Below are 20,833 nucleotides of genomic sequence, written 5' to 3'. Positions count from 1 at the left end.
GACCGTAATAATGTATTATGACATTAAGTAACTGTTTACCGAATTAAGTGTAGCGCGACTTGGGTTCACGGCCTTGTCCAAGTCGATAATGCGTACGAGATGTTTTCTGATGATGGCCTTGTCTATCTGGTGGTTGTCGAGCGTGCAGAGCAGACATAGCACCACTCCAACAGCCAGGTCTGTTCCTGTTTTGCAGAGCACCAGAACCGATTTTGAGTCGGAGAGTGCCTTCACCAGCTCTGGGACAATACCAGGGAGTCTGTTCCGCAGGTCCTTGCCCGACTTCTTGGACTGCGAGTCCAGCGGGAGATGGAGAAGTTTCGGGTTGCAATTATGTTCACGTGACTTGAAAGTCACGGCCTGGTCTAGTACGACAAGGTAGTCAAACTGCGGAAAAGACGAGATGTGCATGGACGAGAGTTTTCCCTTGGCCAGCAGCGGCGTGATTTGAACCAGATTGTCAAAGATCGAAGTGGAAGGAGCGGCAGTCGGTTTGATGCTGGCGATGTACTCCTGCAGCTGGGTTTCTGTGTGCTCTTTATTTTCAAAATAGTCCAGGTGCTGCCATAGCATAGCCGGTGTGAGCCCGCTGGACCAGAGCTCATGGTCGTCGGCTGCTCCCTGGACGTAGAGGTAGCCGTCCATGGGGCGGGTCCCGTCCTGACATCGGAAACTGGCCGTCACCAAGATCACAGGGATGTAGGGTAGCTGATCTGGTGTCTCAAGAGGAGGCAACACTTTCGAGCTCGGCGTGATCCAAACCGGTTTAAGAGGCTTGGGGAACAGACTGCGCAGGTATTCGGAGCTGATGATGTCCAGACTGGCGACCTTTTGTATTAAAGACGGGAGCAGTTGTGTGATTCGTATATGTTCTGAACGAGCCACAGTTTTCAATGGAGTGAACAGCTCGCCTTCCGTCGAATTCTCACGGATGGCGTTCAACACAGCACACCAGATCGGGATCGTCTTGCTTTGGGAGTCGGGGATTTTCTTGCCCCGTCTCGTGGAGTCGACTATGATGATTCCGTGATTTTCAGCTATGATGGGCAAAAGATGGAAATTCAAACGTCGCGTGCTAAAGTCCCAGTTATCAGTGTGTCCATCGGTGGACTTAAAGTAGCACGTCTCGTCCAGATCGTCTGGACGGACGTACCATGATCCACAGCGCTCGTTAGCTACCACCGGGTATGGATACCTGTTGGCAACATTTACCACAAACTCCGAGTCGTACAGAATCGAATGGATACGATTTCGCGTCGACCGGTGCTCTTTCCTGAGAATTTTGCTTATCTGGTTGAACTCCTTGTCTGCATCCACATTCATCAAGTTTTTCACAAAAATATTTCATCTTTTAATGTCTATTAATTACGTCAAGGGGAATTTATTCAGGCTCGCAGCGAAACCGGCCACCGAGCCCGTCTATCTCGCACATGCATGCAATTGCCTTGGTGTGTGGGGCGGCGGCATAGCAGCCGAGTTTAGACGCCAGTTTCAGTCTACCTACAAGGTTTACCACGAGCACTGTCTGAAATACAAGTCTGATCCAAGCGAGCTGTTGGGCACAGCCCTTATTATTCCAGCCGACAGGAAGGACTCCGGATACGTTTCTGGCACAGGAGATAAACTGTCGGTCGTATGTTTGTTCACAAGCGTGATGGGCGGCGAGTCGCCTGAGGAGATTGCAAAGTACACCGAGCTGGCAATGCAGGACCTTAAAACCCAGTTGTCCCAGACCACCACCCAGTACGTGCTGGCCATGCCGAAAATCAACGCGGGGATCTTCGGGGTCCCCTGGTCGCTGACCGAGCGCGCGCTCACAGCCGTCGGGGTACCGTGCACGGTCTATGAATTATAGACTGGGGGCCAGGTACGGCTGCAACACGGTATCGCTTGCAGTGAAGGAGAACCCCTTGAAATGGTCCGGCTCCGCCTGCGGGCTTTGGACAATGTCGATGGGTTTGGTCTCGCATGCTGTGAACCTCTGGCTGGTGAACTTGTCGTCGAAGTTCTCAGCCATTTCTGGGTCGGTGATGGTGGGGATGATCGGCGCAGCAACCGCGCGGTTTTCCAAGTCTTTCCAGTCGTAGTATCGGAACACCCGGTGTTTCGAGAACTTGGTCCAGTCGGAGTCCACGTCGAGCCGCTTGGACGAGTTTTTGTTCAAAAGCTTGGCAAGCAGATCTTTCGAGTCCGAGGTTAGATAGAATGGGTATTTGGGTTTCTGTTTGAGTATCCGATCAATGATGGTCTTATGGTTGTTTCCTGTGAAAGGTGGTGCGCCCGTTAGTAGGTCAAACATCACACATCCCAAAGACCACCAGTCTGTTTTTGTTCCGTATTCTTCCCCACGGAGCACCTCCGGGGAGCAGTATTCTGGGGTTCCGATGATCGAGTGGCACCAGTTATCCGAGTCGTGGTCGAGCGGCTGTTTCGCCAGTCCGAAATCGGTCAAAACAAGGTACCCGTCCTTGTCGAGCAAACAGTTTTCCGGCTTCAGGTCGCGGTACACGGTTCCTGTCTTGTGCAGATGACGCAAAGCCAGGGCCATTTGGGCAACATAGAACGAGGTGCACTTCTCGTCGAGAAACTTGCGTTGCGCCAGGTGCTGGAACAATTCCCCGCCAGGGATGTATTCGAGCATCAGGTACAATTTCTCGTCGTCATGTAGAGCGTAGAACAGTTTGACTATATTTGGGTGGGACGAAACAGAGGCCAAAATTGTTCTTTCCGAGAACGTTCTTTCGTAAGTTTTCGAGTTGACACTGATCGAAGCTTTCTTCAGCTCCTTTTGCGCAAACAGCCGTCCCGTTTGCTTATTCTTGACCAACAATACTTTACCATATGCTCCTTGTCCAAGGACTTTTAACGGGTCAAAGTCTGTAATGCTGGCCTTCTGAGTGCCGCCGTTGATTTCTGGCACCTCCAACTTGATCTCATCCAGTTGAGAGCTGACCGACATCCGGCGAAAGACGCTTGAACGTCGTCTGCCCGGCATCTGGTAAATGTTTTTTGTCTAATTAATTTTTCTTGTTTCTGAAACATGTATGATTATTCCGACGTTATGGTGGACGAGCCTCTGAGGCCGTCTCCCGTGTGCCAGATCTTGTACACGGACGAATTCAAGGAACTGATCTCTATTGCCAAAGGTTTGATGCAGAAAGACGAACATTCTGAGCGGGCATTGGCATTGACAGAAAGAGTGATCAAAAAGGTCGCAGCCCATTATACCATCTGGAGCTACCGGTTCAACATCGTGCAGGACCTAGAAGGGTTTGATCTTCAGAAAGAGCTGGACTGGTGTGCACAGATCGCCCTCAACAACCCGAAAAACTACCAGATCTGGCACTACCGGTCGCTCATCATCGAATTGATTCTCAAAAGAAAGGGAACGATCCCTTTGGAAAACGAGTACTCCATCTTGAAACAAATGTTGGACCAGGACTCAAAGAACTACCACGTGTGGTCGTACCGTCGCTGGCTCGTGGAGAAGTTTGATTTGTTCCGAACGGACTCGGAACTGTCCTACACCGAGGAAATGCTGGCCGCAGACGTGAGAAACAACTCGGCCTGGAACCACCGTTTTTACGTCTTGCTTGGCAACAAGAAGGGTTTACCCGATAATTTGCTCAATAAGGAGCTGGAGTTTGTTCAGGACAAAATCCGATTGGCCCCTACAAACCCCTCGTCTTGGAATTACATCAAAGGCATCTATTTTAAGCTGGGAATGGACATCTCGAACCTCGAGCCCTTGGCAACCACATACACCGACCTCAAGGCTATCTACTCGCTGTTTGCATTTGAACTCCTGGCAGAGATCTCTGTCAAACAGCACAAATCGGAAAAAGCAGTCGAATTATACACTTTGCTGCAAGATATGGATGGTATCAGAAAAAGATACTGGCAGTGGAAGATTGACCAATTGGCCTAGTTTCTCAACGCGCGCAGTCTCTCCGACAACTTGTCCTCCTCGGCAGGAGTCTCCTGTGCAGGAAGCGAGGCCGCAACGTCGACGTTGGCGTCGCCGATCTTGTGTTTCAACTCCAAACCTGCCTCGTCTGCAATTTGGTTCATCAATTGATCAACCTGTTCCTGTGGCTGGCTCACAGCATTCATATCGTTCGAAACGTTTTCATAGTAATTCGTACTACTTTCCAAGTCCTCAAACTGTTCTTCGAATTTGTCCATCACCATGGTAATTCTCTCCAGGTTCATAGTTTCCATTGCTTTGTCCATACCTCTAACAACCTGCGACATGTTGCTTGTCACAGACCGCATAGTAACGGCCGTCTGGATCCTCGAGGCCACAGCATCTATTCTGGATGCGAGTCGTAGCAGGTTGATTTTCTCCTGGCTTTTGCGAATGGCATTCTGCGCATACACTTGGGCAATGTCGTTGTTTCCTTGTATGAGTGCTTTCTTCACCTTGTTCTTCTCGGCCTGTTCTTCCTTGCCTGTCTTGATCGACTGTCTGTTCAACTGCTTGGCAGTGAATTTCAGCTGAAAAAGAGATTCTATTAGTTAGTTTTTCATTCGATCCCACCACTTACTCTCCAATCCTGACATCTAACTCTATCTTATTTTTTACTGTACGTTATTTTTCGCCTTTATCTAAATATATTACACAGCCTTGGGGGCAGACGTTTATTGGGCCCAGCTATAATGTTTATGTTTGGTTCAAGCTTTAGTGTCTGATGATGGGACCAACTTTGGCTGCTGGAATTCGTCCTTTTTGATGTACTTTTCGATCTTGGAAACGTTGTAGTTCTGTCCAAGAGAAAACTTGTCGGAGCCAGTGTTGGCCTGTATTAGCAAGATGCGAGGTCCCTTGACGTTGATGTAACTTCCGTTGCCAATCACGTTCTCGAACCAGGACTGTCTCTTCTCCTTGAACGCCTTCAACAGATCCAGCACGTAATCTCCAGCCTTGACGAAGAACGTCTTCTTCCCCTCCGAATCAATCACAATCTCCCGTTCTCCGGTCTCCAGATGTCTGGTAAGTGTCTGTAGAACAAAATACCCATCCTGCAGGTCTTGTTTCTGTTTGATCGAAGCAGCAAACAGGTTATCTCTTCTGATCAGAATCTCCTCGTCCTCTTCCAAGTTCAGTTTGAAGATCGAACCTTCGCCGACCAACGACACAAATCCACGTCCCGCAACGTGCTCGAACCCGGAAAACGGTCTCTTGGAAAGCCCCGGAACAGAACCTTTTGGAAGTCCAAACGCTTGGATTCCAGATCTCGACACTGTCTGCGGAAGTCTCTGGGAACTGATCACCAAAGAGTTGCCTCCGTACGCTTGCAACGAGTCCGTTTTAAACAACGCCCAGTCGATCGTGCCGTCCAAAGTGATATTGCAGAACGTTTTGGAAGTCTGCGACGTGCGGAAAAGTGACTTGGGGTTATATGCAGAAACAAGCAACGCCAGCGGCACAGTCGAGACCAAGCGTTGGTATAGCGACGCGTGGCCGCCATACACCAGCCTTTTGAACGGTTCTTGTAATTGTAAAGACGACTGAACGACATCTTTCAAGCTGGACTTTGTCTCTGACGCCGTGAACAGCGACATCAACGAGCCGCGTTTCAAGTGTATTGGCACAGAAGGCGGAACAGTCAACGACAACGTGGACTGAGACTGGCCAATGGTTTCGAAGACGACCTCGGTTGGGATTTCGTGGCTTTCCGAGTTCAAGTCGGGAACGTTCTCGGAAACCGGAACAACATCCGCCTTCTTTGCATCAACAACAACTTTCGACACAGGCTGGATAGATATCCACCGCCGTGCTTGCAACCGCACACACTTATTGGCAATTGCGTAGCTTTTCACCATTTGTTGTTCTCCAATCATTTCTCGATTTGACCAAAATATTTGCGATTTAAACATCGGTGCGAGGTGTCGTTGGAATGGTAACTTTGTAATTAGACGCATCCAGCAGGACGCCTTGCGTGAACGAATCAACGACAAAGGAGGAAGAAACGATTTGGACATGGGTGTTGCTGATGGATGCGTTTTGGATGTGCCGTTCCAGCTCGTCAATTGTCGAAGCTAGTACTACGATATATCCGCAACCGTCTGGGGTGTCGGACACTATTCCGCCAGCCGCCTCGATCATGCTGCGAACCATCTCAAACTGGTTACGCTGCGAGGATAGCACATGAAATTGTAGTCCGTGGAATATGAACAGATTCCATATGCTCGAGTTATCCTCCACCGTAACTTCGTGATTTTCCTGCCGATAATTCTGCTCCACGAGCTTTTCAAATTGATATGCAGTCAAATCAACCTCCAGACTGTTCCCATAAGAGTCAACATTGAACTGACTTTGTTCAATCAGACGTTCTTCACAAGCAGTTATATGCGACGGTTCAAGGTTCACCAGTTTGTTCATCAGTATACAGTCCTCACACCATTTGGCTTTGAAGATGTTGTACGTCTGCTGAAGTTCGGCAATGTCCATGGTGATCTTGTCAGCCAGAATCAAGAACAGCTGGTCCTCTTCGACGATCGCACCATGATTCCTAACTACTGTCGCACCGTATCCCCGAAGAATCTGGCCCAGTTCGCTCACAGTGGTCAGTTTTCCTTGGAAGATGCAGTCCGTCATGATGCAAATCACGTAGTTTTCAAATAGACGGCCAGTTGACTCCGTATGCGGGGCTCCATCATTGAGCCGACGCATGATTCGTTCTCTCTTGCTGGATTTAAATCTTCGTTTCTTGGCAAGCGTGTGTTTAGATCCATAATCGTGAGCTTTGCTCGACTCCTGGAACTCATCCAATGTGTCTGTAGTTTCCCAGTTTTTGTCGTCTCTGATGCGTATACAATATGCAGCATACAGTGTCGAGCCAGTGGCATAGTTGTTCTCTGAAAGAACGCTGATAGAACTTGCTTTAACCTCAATGACAACAGACTCTTTGGGATCGATCCACATGGCTGGAGTTTTCTTTCCAAACACAACATTCTCAGGCCGCTCTGCAGACCATTGTCGCCATTTGCCAGCTGTCAACTGCTGAATCCGGCGGTAGTCGTCAATGGAGAATCCGTTAGATACACCGCAAAGGGTAAGAAACTTGTCACTCGTTTGCGATTCTCGCAAAGCACAGATGTAAGTTGTCTTCGAAGCCGGAATCTGACCAACAATGACTAGATCGAGATTCTCACCAAACTCATGCAGATACTCGGGCTTGATCTTGATCCAGCTTTCGCTTATAAAGTTTCCAATCTCGTAATGCGCTGCTGGATCTTTAATAATGAGTCCTTCGAGATCTTTTTCAATTGCATTAGTGAGCGAATCTTCAATCTCTTGACCTGTGGTTTTGATTTCAAACGGAGCAACCTCGATTCGGTGTGGAACGGATGTTACAACTCTTTTGAGAGCCTTTTTCCTATCCAAGAGCACATAATCCTCCAAAGAGGACCCGTTCAGGTGCAAAATATCAAACACCATATAAACAGGTCTGGGGTCGTCTTTGTTTTGTGTGCTCAGATCTTTCAGCGCTGTAGGCTTAAGTGTAGAAAACGGTAGTGTAGCATTCTTGATCGGGTCGTAACTCACCATCTCCCCGTCCAGAATACAGCTCTGAATGCCATCTACCAGAGCTTCTTCCACGAAGGGGCCAATACAGCCTAACGATCCGGCATCTGACGAGCTTCCATAAATGTTGGAGTAGTCCATTGCGTTTCTGCTGAAGAAGCGATACTTGTATCCCTGATCTGATTTCTCCACGTGCAACTGAATGCGCTCGCCGTTATACTTCTCCTCAACCACAAACCCACTAGGAAACCGTTCAGCAATAGAATTGTAGTCAGAACGAATCCGCTTAGATCTCTGGGGCGTAAATGGATACATTGGACGAGAATGCTTCTCGTTAGAGTCCAATCTAACCGTTGGATCAGAAAGTCCCCAGAACACGGCCTCTAGATCGTGTGTAAGATCATAAACATCCAGCGAATTTGGGTGCCACATGTATAGGAACAGTTTATCTGAACGAATTGGATTAATCTTGAGCACTATTCTGAAGAAGAAGCGCAACTCAATATTTGCCATTTTATCCATGACTTCTTCGAAAACCTTCACCTTCTCATCTGTGTTGGAATCTGCAAGATCACGCAGAGTGTCGAGATAGGAATTGACCTGGTCAACAGACAGTTCTCCACCAGGCTTATCAACACGACGTTTACTTGCTATGTTTGTGAGCAGGTCTGCAAACTTTAAGGACGACTGGATTCGGTTGAAATTCATCTTCTTCCATCCCATCAGCTTGTTGTAATCCTCGTTCTCCTTGGATATGTGCAATATTCGACAGATCATCATGGCAAGTCTTATCTCTTTGGTCATGTAAACCCTGGCCTTGTCTCTGGCCGGCAAGACCAATTTTGCCACAGGCAGAAAGTCTTTCCCCACAGAAAGCTTATAGTGCCTGAGATACTTTTCAATGACAATCTTGTTGTGGTATTTGGCCAAATGCCCTTGTCTTGGCTCGTTCAGGGGAACAAACAGATTTGTAACCAAATCCAGAAACTTCGGAGACGGCCCATGATTTACAGGCTTCTTCACCGATTCAACAGGATCAAACGCAAAAACCATCAACGTTAAAAATCATCACATGTACCGTGCCCACCAACCAAATAGTAATACATCAGGTAATCCAACTGATATTGTTTTTAGTGCCGTTTTAAAAAATTCCCTCCTCGCACCAAAATAAAAACATTAATAACAAAAGAACAACTCCAGCATTAACAAAAGATCAGCTGAAAGGGTTAATTGGATCCTTTGTAAGTGACAAGAATCAATTAGATTGAGACATAAAAGCACATACAGATTTTCAATTGTTTCTTATAAGAGTTTGTCTTGCTAATGAGCACTTTGAATCCCTTAGCATTTGAGGCCGCGACGGCTGCAAACGAGGTGGCTGCGAACTACGTGACCAAACACCGGACCTCGAAAGACGACGGTATCAACTTTGCGAACTTCAACCAAGACTTCTCATGCATTTCTGTGGGATATGCTAACGGCTACAAGATTTACAATTGTGAACCGTTTGGTCAGTGCTTTTCAAAACTGGATGGCAGCATAGGCATAGTTGAAATGCTATTTTCATCCTCGCTACTAGCAATAGTAGGAATAGGTGAGCAACCGCCTTTGTCTCCTCGAAGGTTGAAGATTTTAAACACCAAGAGGCAAACGGTGATTTGTGAATTAACTTTCCCAGGTGCCATTCTAGCCGTTAAGATGAATCGAGAAAGGCTGGTGGTCCTCTTAGAAGAAACGATCTACATTTACGACATTAACAACATGCGCCTACTGCACACGATCGAAATACCCGCAAATCCAAATGGTTTACTAGCATTATCTCCATCCACCGAAAACAATTATTTGGCTTATCCGTCGCCACAAAAACTCGCCCCAAATCCACAGTCGGAAACGGCTCCGCATGCCAACGGGCAGAATGTCAGAAACGGGGACGTTATTATTTTCGACGCCAAAACGCTTCAACCAACGAGTGTCATCGAGGCTCACCGCACGTCGCTGGCTGCTATCGCACTGAGTAAAGATGGCTTGTTACTGGCAACCGCTAGTGACAAAGGTACCATTATTAGAGTGTTTTCTGTTGCTACAGGTATCAAGTTGTACCAGTTTAGGAGAGGAACGTATCCGACCCGGATCTACTCTTTAGCTTTCAGTCCAGATAACAAATTTGTCATTGCCAGTTCTGCAACCGAGACCGTTCATATTTTCCGTTTGGGTGAAGAGGAGGCTGCAAACACCATTAAGTCAGCCAACAGAAAGGCTCGTCTTTCCAAGACACTGCCATCAAATCCGCTAGAAGTTTCGCCTGATATTTATCCTCACAATCAGCATACTAGTTCGGATGAAGAAGACGACGACGACGACTTGAACGACGAAGAGGGACTTGATGATGATGATGACGACGACGACTTGGACGTTGACGCTCAGATACCGAACAGCTTGCAACGGGGTCGCTCTTCTTCCTCAGCTGGTTCTTACCATAGCGCAGAGTCGAACTCAGACAGACTGAGAGAGCCGTTGGTCGACAACTCACGCAAGAGCGTGGCCAGAATGCTGCGCAGAACGTCTCAAAGCCTCGGAAGGAAAGCTGCAGAGAAGATGGGCACATACCTTCCGCCTAGATTCTCCTCCATTTTGGAACCAAACAGACATTTTGCTTCGTTGAAGGTTCCTGCCACTAAGGAGACCAAGACTGTTGTTGGTGTTGGTGGTAAGGCATGGGACGAGCTGATTTCCAACGTGTACTTGAAGGACGAGACCAGTTCCATTCCGGAAACGTCAGAGGACCTGGTGAACAAAAAATTGGTACACATCATGGTGATTACTAGCGAAGGCTTCTTCTACAAGTTTGGGCTTGACCCCGAGCGTGGCGGAGACTGCGTTCTTCTGCACCAGCAGAGTCTGTACGGTTGAGCACCAGTCAAGTGATAATACAATCTATCTTTCACAGCTAGATAAGAAAAAGGAAGTAACATAGAAACCAATTTATTTTTCGTCCGCGCCTTGACCCGACGTTGCTCCCGCGTAGTGGTAGCTGGTCTGGTACTGAGACTGTGGGGCGGCCACAGAGTTTGACTGTGGTTGTTGCTGGCCGTAGTAGCCGTTATAGTAATAGCTAGATCCCGGTTGCTGAGGAGTCGAAGTTGGATAAGAGTAGCCAGACTGGCTGGCAGCTGAGATTCCGGCAGCAGATGTATGAGAGGTAGGAGCAGCAGAGAGCGAAGGCTTTGAGGAGAGCGAGAGTTGGCCAACCTGGCTGGTTGGAGTGCCCTGTTGGATGACTTTTTCAATGTCTTTCACAAACAATGGATACAAAAGGTCGACAATTCCTTCTCTCTCAGCCATAGCTAGTGCTCTTTCGAACGGGATCCAAACTCCTTTCAGATGCATTGAGCCAATCTTCACCACGTGTCTAGTCTTCTCCGACTTCAAGATACCGTCTCTTCTACCTCTGGTCATCTTGGCCACATTGAGCAGCTTGGTACCGTTGATCATGCTGTTGTCGGCTCTACGGACAACACTGACGCCATTGGCCTCGACCTGATAACATAAGGTCTTCTCGTCCTCCCACATGGTGGTTGTGATCTTGGGACGGATTCCTGGCGGCTGCACCTGTCCCACGGACGGACTCACAGGAGGATAATTCACCGAGCTATTTCTCGAATGGGAGCCGGTGCTTGAGCTGACACTAGGCTTGGACGACGGGTTGATACTCGAGGCAGGTGGTAGAGGCAGCGAAGAGGTGGTAGACCCCGGTCGTTGGTAACCGGAGTACAACGGATAAGCAGAGGACGAAGGGTAGTTTCTGTAGGCTGAAGCGTAAGCAGGCTGCTGCGCAGAATTTGTGGCCTGTGGCTGAGACTGGTAACCCTGTTGCGGATAGTAGCTGGAATAAGACGACGAGGAGAATGGCTGCACGTACTGCTGGGCCTGCTGGGCCTGCTGGTGACCTGTCTGGTGGTAATCATTATCCTGAGGATGGTGAGAATAGGAAAACTGGGAGTTAGGATACAAAGGCAACCCGTATTGTTGTTGTTGCGAAGCAGTCGACTGGGTGGATTGCCCTTGCGTGTAACCAGAATTGGTCATTGAGTAGTCATACGGTCTGGATGATTGGGATTGCGGTTGCGAATAGCCCGAGTACTGGGAGTACTGATAGTGGGGGACGGAGTACTGGGAGTACTGCGAAGGCACTGTTTGGGGTGTATTGGAGTTGGACGAAATTGACGGGATTATGTTGGCATGCTGAGGAGCCGAGGACGATTGGTGATTCGTCGGGGTCGAGGACGAGATGTTATGAGAATCTGACGACATGAGGCTTGGTCTCGTACGCTTGGAACGACTTTGTTTTCAATATTTTTCTGCTGGAAGAATTAATATAAAGTATGCGTATGCACTTTTCGACTTTACGCTCTGCATGCAGACGTATGTAGGAGTATGTGGGCACTAGTTAAGAGAACGCGTTTCGACGTGGAAGTGTTTATTATATGATTACGATGCTGTAAGGAAACTCTGTGGGGAAATCTACCTGGATTGGCTTGGCTTGCGCTCGTTGACTTGACCGTCTTTGCCACTGGCCTGTCGTCAGCCCATGTTTTAGGCCCGCGCACGACTCGTCGCTGATTGCTCAATTTCGTTTGCCAGAGGAGGCTGGTGCGAGGAGTGAATCTTTTTCCCACCACCACGAGCCTCCCCAGTGCTGTGAGTTTTTTGCACCGCCCGTGCCCCGAGGGGCAGCCCGTGCGCGCGCGCGCGGGAACAACGCAGCAGAACAAGAAAAATCCAAAAAACATAGTTTCAAAATGGTGGCAGGTGTTTATTACAATGCTATAACTCTTTCTCAAAATACATGTACAGCAGGGAGTAGTCAAACTTGAGATCGTACAAGATCTGGTCCACCCGCTTGTAGCCAGCCACACAGACGTTTCTCAAAGAGTCAACTGCAGAGTTTTTCTCGTTGATAGCCTCCTGAACATGAACAACGCAGAATTTACCGGGCTTGAGAATGTTCACCACGTTGCATAGCACGTCTGTTTTGGATGCACTAGGATAATTAGTCTCAAAAGACGCATACGACCATCCTGTCTCAGGGGTAATATGTAACGTGCAATAAAACTTATCATCCATGATGCTGTTTGACGAAAATCCGCACGGAGTAAATGCATACGCATCATGTTTGATACGCGCATATCCATCCAAAACGCTGTCAAGGCCACTCTTGGAGATCATTTTTTGTCCCAAAAGATGCCCGTAATCCTCGGTCTCCGGGTCCATATCCGGGAACTCGTTTAGGTGTTTTGACAGCTGGAACATCTCGCTGGCTGTTGGGTCCAGCTCTGTCATGAGCATCTCAAAAGTTTCGTCATTAGCCGAACATGCACCATTACTTATGACAGGCGACAATGGATAACCGACCTGAGATCCGGCCTTCGGAACTCTAGGCGACTGCTCCACGGTGCCGTTGCCATTGAGGTACAGATACCAATGATCTTTTGACAGGTCTCCGACAATGTAAGCCTTTGACTGCTCCGGAGGGAAATATTTGTTGAGCCACCCGAGCTCGTTGTCCCAACACCGGTGGATCTCGTTCTGCTTATGAGGGAACATGAAGCTTCTTCTCGAATAGAAGATCTTGTGGATGTTCTCCAGGTTGGAGTAAACGTATCCGCAATATTCCACAACCAGCTCCAGCACTTTGGACAAGCAAAGAAGGGTCGCGGTGGTTCCGCAGGTCTTGAGAATCATCTTATGAGGGAAAACAAACAGCGAGGATTCGGACAAAAGATACGCATCCATTTCCTTGCTGGAAATCTTCGACATAATCTTGCAACTAACAAGATCAAGCATCGATTCAATCTCTGGCAAAGGAATATCCCGGAGGGTTCCTTTGGAGAAAACCGAGTCCGTACAAGTCTCAGAGTCGGCAAACCAGATCTCCAGAAGCTTTTCTGGACCTTCAAAAGCGTTGGTCGAGTCCAGCGAGACCGAAACCTCGTGGTTGATGAAGTCAAAGATTTGTGATGGTGCCATGATATATGATGAACTAGGGAAACCCAAACAAAATTAAAATCCAATACTATTCGTGTTATCTGGGTTTAGCTGGTCTGTTGAATCTGAACGCGACTTCCTCAGGCATACGACAAGATTGAAGGTTGGGACAAACAAGATAAGATGAAAATTTTTTTGATACTCGAACTTTATGCAAGCAAGCTTTCCATGGCATTCCACGAAATATTCCGCCAAGATAAGAAAATAGCGACCTTGTCCAATAACAATTGGAACAATGTGTTTCAGTGATCCGATCGACCGTACGTCCTATGCTTTCGGGCCGCTCACAATGGTTGTACTCGCTCTTTTTGCCTGGACACTTTGACGTTTACCATTCGAGTAGTCATCCACACCTCCGACCAAACAAGCTTTGAATTACCGTTTTGGGATTTTGTTAGTAGATTGCCGCGGTGACGAGCAATTTTTTCAGAGTGTCTGATCAGGGTTCGGGGCACAAGGTGGACCCTAGTCACAGGTCAGCTACACGAGCAAACACTTCCTAGATCTTCAAACTACAGTAGTCTTCGACGAATTGTCGAAATTCAGCTTTCCCGCTTTTCATGGTGGTGCTATATAAAGGAGCTCGTGCCCATGTAATTTTGTAAATTTTTTCCAATGTCTGAGCTTTCGCACCCAATGATCAAGGACGGCTGGTTCGCCGAGGTTAGCGACACCATGTGGCCCGGCGAGGCCATGTCGCTCAAGGTGAACAAGGTTTTGTACTCCAAGAAGTCCAAGTACCAAGATGTGCTGGTGTTCGAGTCCTCTAACTATGGTAACGTCTTGGTTCTGGACGGAGTCATCCAGGCCACCGAAAGAGACGAGTTTGCCTACCAGGAGATGATTGCCCATCTTGCTCTGAACTCCCATCCAAACCCTAAGAAGGTGCTGGTCATTGGAGGAGGAGATGGTGGTGTCCTTAGAGAAGTCGTCAAGCACGAGTGTGTCGAGGAAGCCGTTCTGTGTGACATTGACGAGGACGTCATTGCCGTTTCCAAAAAATACCTCCCAGAGATGTCCAAATCTTACTCCCACCCAAAGGTCAGAGTCCATATCGGAGACGGTTTCAAGTTCTTGGACGACTACAAGAATTGTTTTGACGTGATCATCACCGACTCCTCGGACCCAGAAGGTCCTGCAGAGTCTCTGTTCCAGAAACCATACTTCCAGCTTCTTAACAACGCTCTCACCGAGAAAGGTGTCATCACCACTCAAGCAGAGAGCATCTGGTTGCACCTCAACATCATCAAGGACTTGCAAAAGGCATGTAAGGATGTTTTCCCGGTTGCAGAGTACGGTTACTGCACCATTCCAACCTACCCATCCGGCCAGATTGGATTCATGGTGTGTTCCAAGGACGCCAAGGCCGATGTTACCAAGCCACTGCGGTCTGTTGACGACGCAACCGAAAGAAAGCTTTACAAGTACTACAGCAGCGACATTCACAAGGCTGCTTTTGTGCTCCCAAGTTTCGCTAGAGACGCTCTGAATTAAGAGAAATAGACACAGTCCGTAGATTATCAACTTTGAAGCCTAATTTCTAACTTCCTTCAATACTTTCTCGAATTCTTCGAGCAAAGTCTTGTTCTCTTCCTTGGTACCGATGGTAATTCTGACACAGCCTGTACATCCAAGCTCCTTACCTCTAAATCTGACCACGACGTTTCTTTGCTCTGCAAGAGTTAAGTAAACCTTGTTGGCGACCTCGTTGTCGGGAACTCCTTCTTTGTTGAGGATTTCAACGAGCACGAAGTTCGAGTCCAAACCACCGATATTTCTTCCTATTCCAGGAAGCTTAGTGAGACGGTCCAGCAAAATAGCTCTTTGCTCCAGGATGGTGTTCACTCTTTGTCTCATCTGGGCCAAAGCAGGTTTGGTGGTAGCTCTCAGAGCAACGTCACTGGTCAGGTTGCTAATGTTGTATGGATACTTCATAGAGTTTAGCAGCAAAGAGACTGCTGGGGTCGAAAAGCAGATTCCCAGCCGAATCCCAGCGAGTCCAAACGCCTTGGACAAGGTTTGCAAAACAACAAGGTTCGGATACTTGTTCACCAGAACGGAAACAGAGCTTCCGACTTTGCAGAAGTCGACATATGCCTCATCTATAATGACCAATCCGTTCCACTCAGCATTCTCAACCTTTTTCAAAAGATCCTCAACCAGGTCGAGTTTGATCTGTGCGGCAGTTGGGTTACCTGGAGACGTCACGTAGACAAGCTTGATTGAAGAGTCTGCCTTTAGTTTTTCAATGATAGCATCTGGTTGGATCTGGAACGTTTTCAAGTCCAACGGCACCTTGACAACCTCAACATCGTTCACCACGGCACAGATGTTGTACATTCCGTAGGTTGGAGGACAAATGAGCATCTTTTCCTTCCCTGGAGCAACCATACATCTGATGAGAGAGTCGATCGACTCGTCAGAGCCAACACCAAGACACAGGTTCTCGGTGGTTAGAGAGGCAGGCTTTCCATCAACAATAGGGATCTTTGCAATAGCAGATTCCAAAGAGGCCTCAGAGTTACGGAAGTCGCAAATCTGCTGCTTCAATTCCTGTTGGTGGGGGTCTGGGTATCTGTTAAGCTCCAGAGCTGTTTCTTCAGCAGTGATATTTGGGATCGACGGTCCGTGGGTGTTCTCGTTAGCGTCCAGTAGAACACCTTCCTTGAAGTCATCTCTAGCACATCTATAAGGCTCCAACGTGAGGATATTGGGCCGGGCGATTTTGGTGATATCAAACATAATGATGGTGAGTCAGAAAAAACGGATAAGATATTTCAAGGGTGCGTGCACACTGCCGTGAAAAAATTGAATTGTATGGACTGGATTAAGCAGATCGTTTCGAGTGTGGCCGAGTCTGTGACGGAAATGGGATTGGATCAGGAACACGTTGAGGGGAAGGAGCTTTTTGAGTTGGCTAAGGACTCGTTGTCCAAGCCGATTCAGATTGAACGGGATGAGGATAGTTTCAGCATCGATGTTGTGCCAGTGTTTGTGAACTCGCTTACAAAGAGCCAGGAAACCGCGTGTCTTGACCTGCTAGACGCAAACCTGGGAAGAATATACACCAATGTCATTGGACGCGACTGGAAAGTGGAAAAAGTCGAGGAGATGCGCGATTCCGGCCTGATCTATCTGCTTCTCTACCACGGCTCCACGTTTGTGGGATTCGTTTCCATGAAGGCCCTGGAAGACAATAGTACCCACGTGATTTATATCTACGAGCTACAGGTTTCGGAGAACTTCCGCGGAATGGGGCTGGGCACCAAGCTGCTGCATTTGGTAAACGACACAGCCGTTCTGGCCAGCTCCGTCGACAAGTTCACCACGCGCTTCGGGAAAATATACGGGCTGTCATTGACTGTCTTCGGGGAAAACCAGCGCGCACAAAAACTGTACTTCTCGCAAGGATTCGAGATCGCTCCGCATTCCCCCCGTGAAAAGAAGCTACGGGGCAGGAAAATAGTTCCTGATTATTATATACTACTGAAAAAAAGTTCGTGATTTTTTTATCCGAAATGCTTATTCTCAGCGATAAGATAATCAAAGGGCTACTTGGTTCGTTGAACCTTGCCCAATTGAAACAGTTCCAGAAAGTTCTCCAGACTGCTCTGATTGCCTATCACAAAGACCACTCGTTAATTCCTTCGAGAATCGTTACCACCACGCCGTATGCCACGCACCTCTTCATGGCTTCCACCGGTGAGACCGTTGGAATGAAGGCTCTTACCGGGTCCAAACAAGGATTTACCGGAGTAACCACGATTCTGGACAAGGAGGTCGGGTTCCCAATTGGAATTCTCAACGCTGCCACTCTCACGGCGTTCAGAACAGCTCTCTGTACCACCCTGACCCTGGTTAAAGCTCTTCCTATCGGGTCTGTTGGTAAATCCAAGGAAACATTGGTGTGTTTCGGTGTGGGAGCTCAAGCTCAATGGCATATCAGACTGGCTCTCATTCTGTACCCTCAGCGTTTCGACCAAGTCATCATCGTCAACAGATCCGTTGAAAAAGCAGAAGCTCTAGCCGATGACTTCAAAAAGGAAGTTTCCGCGATCGAATTCAAAGCGGTTGCAACTGCTGACAAAGATTTGAAATTCTACTTCGAAAAAGCATCCTGTGTCTTTGGCTGTGTGCCGAGTACTGAGGCAACCATTTTGGCTGACTATGTTGTCAACAACTCTGTCGAAAAGGTTTTTATCGGAGCTATTGGCTCTTACAAGCCACACATGATCGAGATCGAAGGAGACCTGCTCAAGGAGTCGTTGGCCAAGGACACCAAGATTGTGGTCGACTCCATCAGCCACTGTCTGGATGAGGCCGGAGAGTTTATCCAGAACGACATTGGAGCTTCCTCTCTGATCGAGGTGTCTGAGCTGTACATGGAAACGCCCGCAGGTAAGGAACAGCTGAAGAAAATGGACGAGTCCAAAATCGTGATTTCCAAGATCGTCGGACTGTCCATCATGGATGTTTCTGTGGGCCACTACGTTTTGGAGACGGCCAAGTCGCAAGGACTGGGTATCGTTATTGACGAGTTCTAATGTTCTCGGCGCGACGATCGACCCCGAGTTTTTTCCACCCTCAATAAATCGTCCACCAAGTTCAAATATTTTCCAGTATTTCCAGTAACCGATGTTCCCACAGAAACTGGGCCATGTGCGGCATTATGCCCGGGCCGTCAAGCTTGTGCGATCAGGAAACGACAAGAAGGTTCCTGTTGTGAACTACGACGACGTGAGCTCGCTGAGGTCGTATTTGCAGCGGCTGGACCTGAATCTTCTCAAACCGCAGCGAACACGAGGTGATCTCAGCTTCAAGTTCACGGGTCAGAATCTCGTCAAGGAAATGTACGATTCATTGGCCCTGTACGAGAATCCGCAGCCAGCCGAACACAAAGTTGACAGCCAGCCAGCCAGGACGCGGCAGTCGCTACAGAAGTTAAGAGCAGCATTACAGTCTCGAGACGAAACGTTCTTGTATGGGTATCTCCGTCGAGAACTTTGGTCCAAGGACGCTATTTTAGTCTTTGGGCATTTATCTCCTCTGGAAGTCTCACTAATCGTTCGCAAGCTGACCGATCTGATGAAAAACGTGATAAAGTGGCACATCTCTGAACTGCAGTACATCTCACGGGTGACAAACGATTCGGACATGAACCGTGTTCTTCGCACAAAATCCGAGACTTTTACAGGAATCTCGAAGATCCTGCGCAACCTGGGCAAGAGCCACCAATTTTCCACCATCGACTACGAGAAGATTGTTGATTTCTACGTGAATAACCTCCGATACAAGTCGGCAATTGAGATGATTGCAGAACTGGAGCAGAATATAAAGTCTGGCAACGAAAAACTGTACTTCACCAGATCTCTCTGGAATAACAAGCTCAAGCTTCTGGGTCACGGAGACGAAAAACTCTGGAAACTGAATCGGTTCTCCTACAAACAGGCCGAAGTGGAGACCATTCCACGGAAATATAAGTACCCTCACCATGGTTCGACGGTGCAGGAGCTTCTCGCAGAGTACGAGGCTTCTGGAGTGCTTCCCAACATGGAAATATACCAGACGATTGCGCTGTGTCTTGGAAGAAGCGGCGATATCGAGTTTCTCCAGTCTCTTCTTGACAGGGTCTGGGGCATCAGCTCAGACAGTGAGCCTCTGTTCCATCCTGGCCAGGTGCTCTATCCGACTTCCGACTTTTTGGAGAAAATCCTTGTTGCATTCACTTATAACGGACAGTTCCTCAAGGGACTTGTTGTTTGCATGAATCTGATTCAAAAGTACAAGTTAGATTCCAACTCTGCCCGGCGGTTCTGGACCGGGTCTCTTCGTTCGTGTGGTATTACCACGAAAAATATCCAAAGAGATCTCCAGCATGCACTTTGGGAGCAAGGTGCCGACGAGGAGGTTTACAACCAAAAGGAGTTCGAGCTCCAGCACGAGATGATGGACTTGCTGTGGACGAATGCCATTGGCATGGTTGGTTCCCCGTCCAAGGAGATGATCAAGATCAGACTTCAGTACTCGAGTCTGGACTCGTTAATGAAAGATCTGCCTCAGGTGCATTCCATGGCATTAAACGAGACGAACAACGGAACGGCCAGCGAGGCAATCTACAACGAAAGCATCTTGACGAGGTACCTCAACACCTGTCGGATCAAACTACAGCAGCTACACAAGTACTACGAAGCCGAGCAGGTGATCAAGCGGTTCGCGGTGAGCAAAAACATGGAGTCTGAACTGTTGGCTCGTCTGAGACGGTCACAACAGCTGTATTTGAGATCCAATATCGAGAAGGTGCAACAGAAGATTATTGACGATGATGATGATGACGGGTTTGGTATATGGTAAGTAATTTTATGTAACTATCTCGAGCTCGTTGCAGTTCATGTATCTGCTGAAGAATATCCATAGCCATCTGTACCACACGATTTGGGAGTAATGAGCATAGGTCATGGTAGCAAGGTTGAGGAACCACGAGTTGAAGTTTGCGTATATTTTAATGGTGGACTCCTCGTTAGGAAGCACTTTGGTCAGCTGCGGCAGATATTTCAACGTCAATGCACTTTTTTTAATGAATCTGGCCACAAGTTCCAGATTCGTGACGATGAAAAAACTGTATTTGGTGAACACGGACCACGATCTCAGTTTAAACGAGCGAATGCTGTGTTTTCTCGAGTACGCTTCCACGCCATCAAACAGCGACTTGTGGTTAATATGGCCCGAGACTCCTTCCTCGTCAAATGTGATGAGTATCTTTTTAGGCTTAGACAAAGGAAGGCTCTTGAGCTGGCTCACCAGACTGGACGCTATGGCCGTAGAGTCCCAACCTTTGGTGATGTCGTCGGTGTAGTCGAGGATCTCGAAACTCTGGAATCCCAAAATTTGCGCTGCACGTGTGAGTTCGTGTTCTCTAATGGATCCTAAGCCATCATAATTGCCGTTTGAAAAACAAACCAGGTGGAGCGCGTTGTTGTAGTCTGGTTTGGCCAGCTCGACGATCGTTGGGCTGAAGAACATGGACTCGTCGTCTGGATGCGCAGTCACAAATATCACATCCGCATCGGTTAACGAGTTTCTTTGTATGGTATCTTGGTTAAGGTGGTAAAGTTGAGAGTATGGAGAAGAGCGGTATTTTTGCGCACCGAGCCATTCAGTCACCACCGTCGACAGAATCGCCCACATAAACAAACTGCAAACAAACTTCTTGACGATTTTACCTGGAAGCTTCAACAGCATCATCTCAACTCAAATTGC

The 20,833-nt window shown here is 48.0% G+C and overlaps 21 protein-coding genes across 21 annotated transcripts; 10 read left to right on the top strand and 11 right to left on the bottom strand.

Moving 5' to 3' along the window:
* Positions 1 to 15: 15 nt before the first annotated feature.
* On the bottom strand, positions 16 to 1,323 carry OGAPHI_005668 (uncharacterized protein; the record flags this gene model as incomplete). Its single annotated transcript, XM_046206874.1, has 1 exon — positions 16 to 1,323. One exon carries the CDS (start codon positions 1,321 to 1,323, stop codon positions 16 to 18), a length of 1,308 nt encoding a protein of 435 aa, XP_046059505.1.
* Positions 89 to 382, top strand: OGAPHI_005669 (uncharacterized protein; the record flags this gene model as incomplete). The annotated part of the gene is made up of 1 exon (XM_046206875.1): positions 89 to 382. One exon carries the CDS (start codon positions 89 to 91, stop codon positions 380 to 382), a length of 294 nt encoding a protein of 97 aa, XP_046059506.1.
* A 31-nt stretch (positions 1,324 to 1,354) lies between the features above and the next one.
* Positions 1,355 to 1,855, top strand: OGAPHI_005667 (uncharacterized protein; the record flags this gene model as incomplete). Its single annotated transcript, XM_046206872.1, has 1 exon — positions 1,355 to 1,855. The coding sequence occupies one exon, from the start codon at positions 1,355 to 1,357 to the stop codon at positions 1,853 to 1,855; it is 501 nt and encodes a 166-aa protein (XP_046059504.1).
* OGAPHI_005666 (uncharacterized protein) lies at positions 1,850 to 2,995 on the bottom strand (the record flags this gene model as incomplete). The annotated part of the gene is made up of 1 exon (XM_046206871.1): positions 1,850 to 2,995. The coding sequence occupies one exon, from the start codon at positions 2,993 to 2,995 to the stop codon at positions 1,850 to 1,852; it is 1,146 nt and encodes a 381-aa protein (XP_046059503.1).
* A 45-nt stretch (positions 2,996 to 3,040) lies between these two features.
* Positions 3,041 to 3,928, top strand: OGAPHI_005665 (uncharacterized protein; the record flags this gene model as incomplete). Its single annotated transcript, XM_046206870.1, has 1 exon — positions 3,041 to 3,928. One exon carries the CDS (start codon positions 3,041 to 3,043, stop codon positions 3,926 to 3,928), a length of 888 nt encoding a protein of 295 aa, XP_046059502.1.
* OGAPHI_005664 (uncharacterized protein) lies at positions 3,925 to 4,563 on the bottom strand (the record flags this gene model as incomplete). Its single annotated transcript, XM_046206869.1, has 2 exons — positions 3,925 to 4,468; positions 4,544 to 4,563. 2 exons carry the CDS (start codon positions 4,561 to 4,563, stop codon positions 3,925 to 3,927), a joined length of 564 nt encoding a protein of 187 aa, XP_046059501.1.
* Positions 4,564 to 4,674: 111 nt separating this feature from the next.
* On the bottom strand, positions 4,675 to 5,844 carry OGAPHI_005662 (uncharacterized protein; the record flags this gene model as incomplete). Its single annotated transcript, XM_046206867.1, has 1 exon — positions 4,675 to 5,844. The coding sequence occupies one exon, from the start codon at positions 5,842 to 5,844 to the stop codon at positions 4,675 to 4,677; it is 1,170 nt and encodes a 389-aa protein (XP_046059499.1).
* OGAPHI_005663 (uncharacterized protein) lies at positions 4,987 to 5,515 on the top strand (the record flags this gene model as incomplete). The annotated part of the gene is made up of 2 exons (XM_046206868.1): positions 4,987 to 5,003; positions 5,107 to 5,515. 2 exons carry the CDS (start codon positions 4,987 to 4,989, stop codon positions 5,513 to 5,515), a joined length of 426 nt encoding a protein of 141 aa, XP_046059500.1.
* A 28-nt stretch (positions 5,845 to 5,872) lies between the features above and the next one.
* On the bottom strand, positions 5,873 to 8,584 carry OGAPHI_005661 (uncharacterized protein; the record flags this gene model as incomplete). Its single annotated transcript, XM_046206866.1, has 1 exon — positions 5,873 to 8,584. The coding sequence occupies one exon, from the start codon at positions 8,582 to 8,584 to the stop codon at positions 5,873 to 5,875; it is 2,712 nt and encodes a 903-aa protein (XP_046059498.1).
* Positions 8,585 to 8,854: 270 nt separating this feature from the next.
* OGAPHI_005659 (uncharacterized protein) lies at positions 8,855 to 10,441 on the top strand (the record flags this gene model as incomplete). Its single annotated transcript, XM_046206864.1, has 1 exon — positions 8,855 to 10,441. The coding sequence occupies one exon, from the start codon at positions 8,855 to 8,857 to the stop codon at positions 10,439 to 10,441; it is 1,587 nt and encodes a 528-aa protein (XP_046059496.1).
* Positions 9,861 to 10,344, bottom strand: OGAPHI_005660 (uncharacterized protein; the record flags this gene model as incomplete). The annotated part of the gene is made up of 2 exons (XM_046206865.1): positions 9,861 to 10,023; positions 10,139 to 10,344. The coding sequence occupies 2 exons, from the start codon at positions 10,342 to 10,344 to the stop codon at positions 9,861 to 9,863; spliced, it is 369 nt and encodes a 122-aa protein (XP_046059497.1).
* Positions 10,442 to 10,513: 72 nt separating the features above from the next.
* OGAPHI_005658 (uncharacterized protein) lies at positions 10,514 to 11,842 on the bottom strand (the record flags this gene model as incomplete). Its single annotated transcript, XM_046206863.1, has 1 exon — positions 10,514 to 11,842. The coding sequence occupies one exon, from the start codon at positions 11,840 to 11,842 to the stop codon at positions 10,514 to 10,516; it is 1,329 nt and encodes a 442-aa protein (XP_046059495.1).
* A 513-nt stretch (positions 11,843 to 12,355) lies between these two features.
* Positions 12,356 to 13,558, bottom strand: OGAPHI_005657 (uncharacterized protein; the record flags this gene model as incomplete). Its single annotated transcript, XM_046206861.1, has 1 exon — positions 12,356 to 13,558. One exon carries the CDS (start codon positions 13,556 to 13,558, stop codon positions 12,356 to 12,358), a length of 1,203 nt encoding a protein of 400 aa, XP_046059494.1.
* Positions 13,559 to 14,134: 576 nt separating this feature from the next.
* OGAPHI_005654 (uncharacterized protein) lies at positions 14,135 to 16,318 on the bottom strand (the record flags this gene model as incomplete). The annotated part of the gene is made up of 2 exons (XM_046206858.1): positions 14,135 to 14,992; positions 15,134 to 16,318. The coding sequence occupies 2 exons, from the start codon at positions 16,316 to 16,318 to the stop codon at positions 14,135 to 14,137; spliced, it is 2,043 nt and encodes a 680-aa protein (XP_046059491.1).
* Positions 14,192 to 15,070, top strand: OGAPHI_005656 (uncharacterized protein; the record flags this gene model as incomplete). The annotated part of the gene is made up of 1 exon (XM_046206860.1): positions 14,192 to 15,070. One exon carries the CDS (start codon positions 14,192 to 14,194, stop codon positions 15,068 to 15,070), a length of 879 nt encoding a protein of 292 aa, XP_046059493.1.
* Positions 15,411 to 15,788, top strand: OGAPHI_005655 (uncharacterized protein; the record flags this gene model as incomplete). The annotated part of the gene is made up of 1 exon (XM_046206859.1): positions 15,411 to 15,788. The coding sequence occupies one exon, from the start codon at positions 15,411 to 15,413 to the stop codon at positions 15,786 to 15,788; it is 378 nt and encodes a 125-aa protein (XP_046059492.1).
* Positions 15,975 to 18,120, top strand: OGAPHI_005652 (uncharacterized protein; the record flags this gene model as incomplete). The annotated part of the gene is made up of 3 exons (XM_046206856.1): positions 15,975 to 16,147; positions 16,258 to 17,012; positions 17,126 to 18,120. 3 exons carry the CDS (start codon positions 15,975 to 15,977, stop codon positions 18,118 to 18,120), a joined length of 1,923 nt encoding a protein of 640 aa, XP_046059489.1.
* Positions 17,215 to 18,044, bottom strand: OGAPHI_005653 (uncharacterized protein; the record flags this gene model as incomplete). The annotated part of the gene is made up of 2 exons (XM_046206857.1): positions 17,215 to 17,596; positions 17,797 to 18,044. 2 exons carry the CDS (start codon positions 18,042 to 18,044, stop codon positions 17,215 to 17,217), a joined length of 630 nt encoding a protein of 209 aa, XP_046059490.1.
* Positions 18,121 to 18,211: 91 nt separating the features above from the next.
* On the top strand, positions 18,212 to 19,927 carry OGAPHI_005651 (uncharacterized protein; the record flags this gene model as incomplete). Its single annotated transcript, XM_046206855.1, has 1 exon — positions 18,212 to 19,927. The coding sequence occupies one exon, from the start codon at positions 18,212 to 18,214 to the stop codon at positions 19,925 to 19,927; it is 1,716 nt and encodes a 571-aa protein (XP_046059488.1).
* Positions 19,928 to 19,933: 6 nt separating this feature from the next.
* Positions 19,934 to 20,818, bottom strand: OGAPHI_005649 (uncharacterized protein; the record flags this gene model as incomplete). The annotated part of the gene is made up of 1 exon (XM_046206853.1): positions 19,934 to 20,818. One exon carries the CDS (start codon positions 20,816 to 20,818, stop codon positions 19,934 to 19,936), a length of 885 nt encoding a protein of 294 aa, XP_046059486.1.
* Positions 20,031 to 20,429, top strand: OGAPHI_005650 (uncharacterized protein; the record flags this gene model as incomplete). Its single annotated transcript, XM_046206854.1, has 1 exon — positions 20,031 to 20,429. One exon carries the CDS (start codon positions 20,031 to 20,033, stop codon positions 20,427 to 20,429), a length of 399 nt encoding a protein of 132 aa, XP_046059487.1.
* Positions 20,819 to 20,833: the final 15 nt, after the last annotated feature.

The sequence above is a fragment of the Ogataea philodendri genome, assembly GCF_020536065.1.
Source record: "Ogataea philodendri strain CBS6075 chromosome Unknown scaffold3, whole genome shotgun sequence".
NCBI lineage: Eukaryota > Fungi > Ascomycota > Pichiomycetes > Pichiales > Pichiaceae > Ogataea > Ogataea philodendri.
Note: the sequence above shows the minus strand (reverse complement) of the source record. Positions and strands in the feature narration are given on the sequence as shown.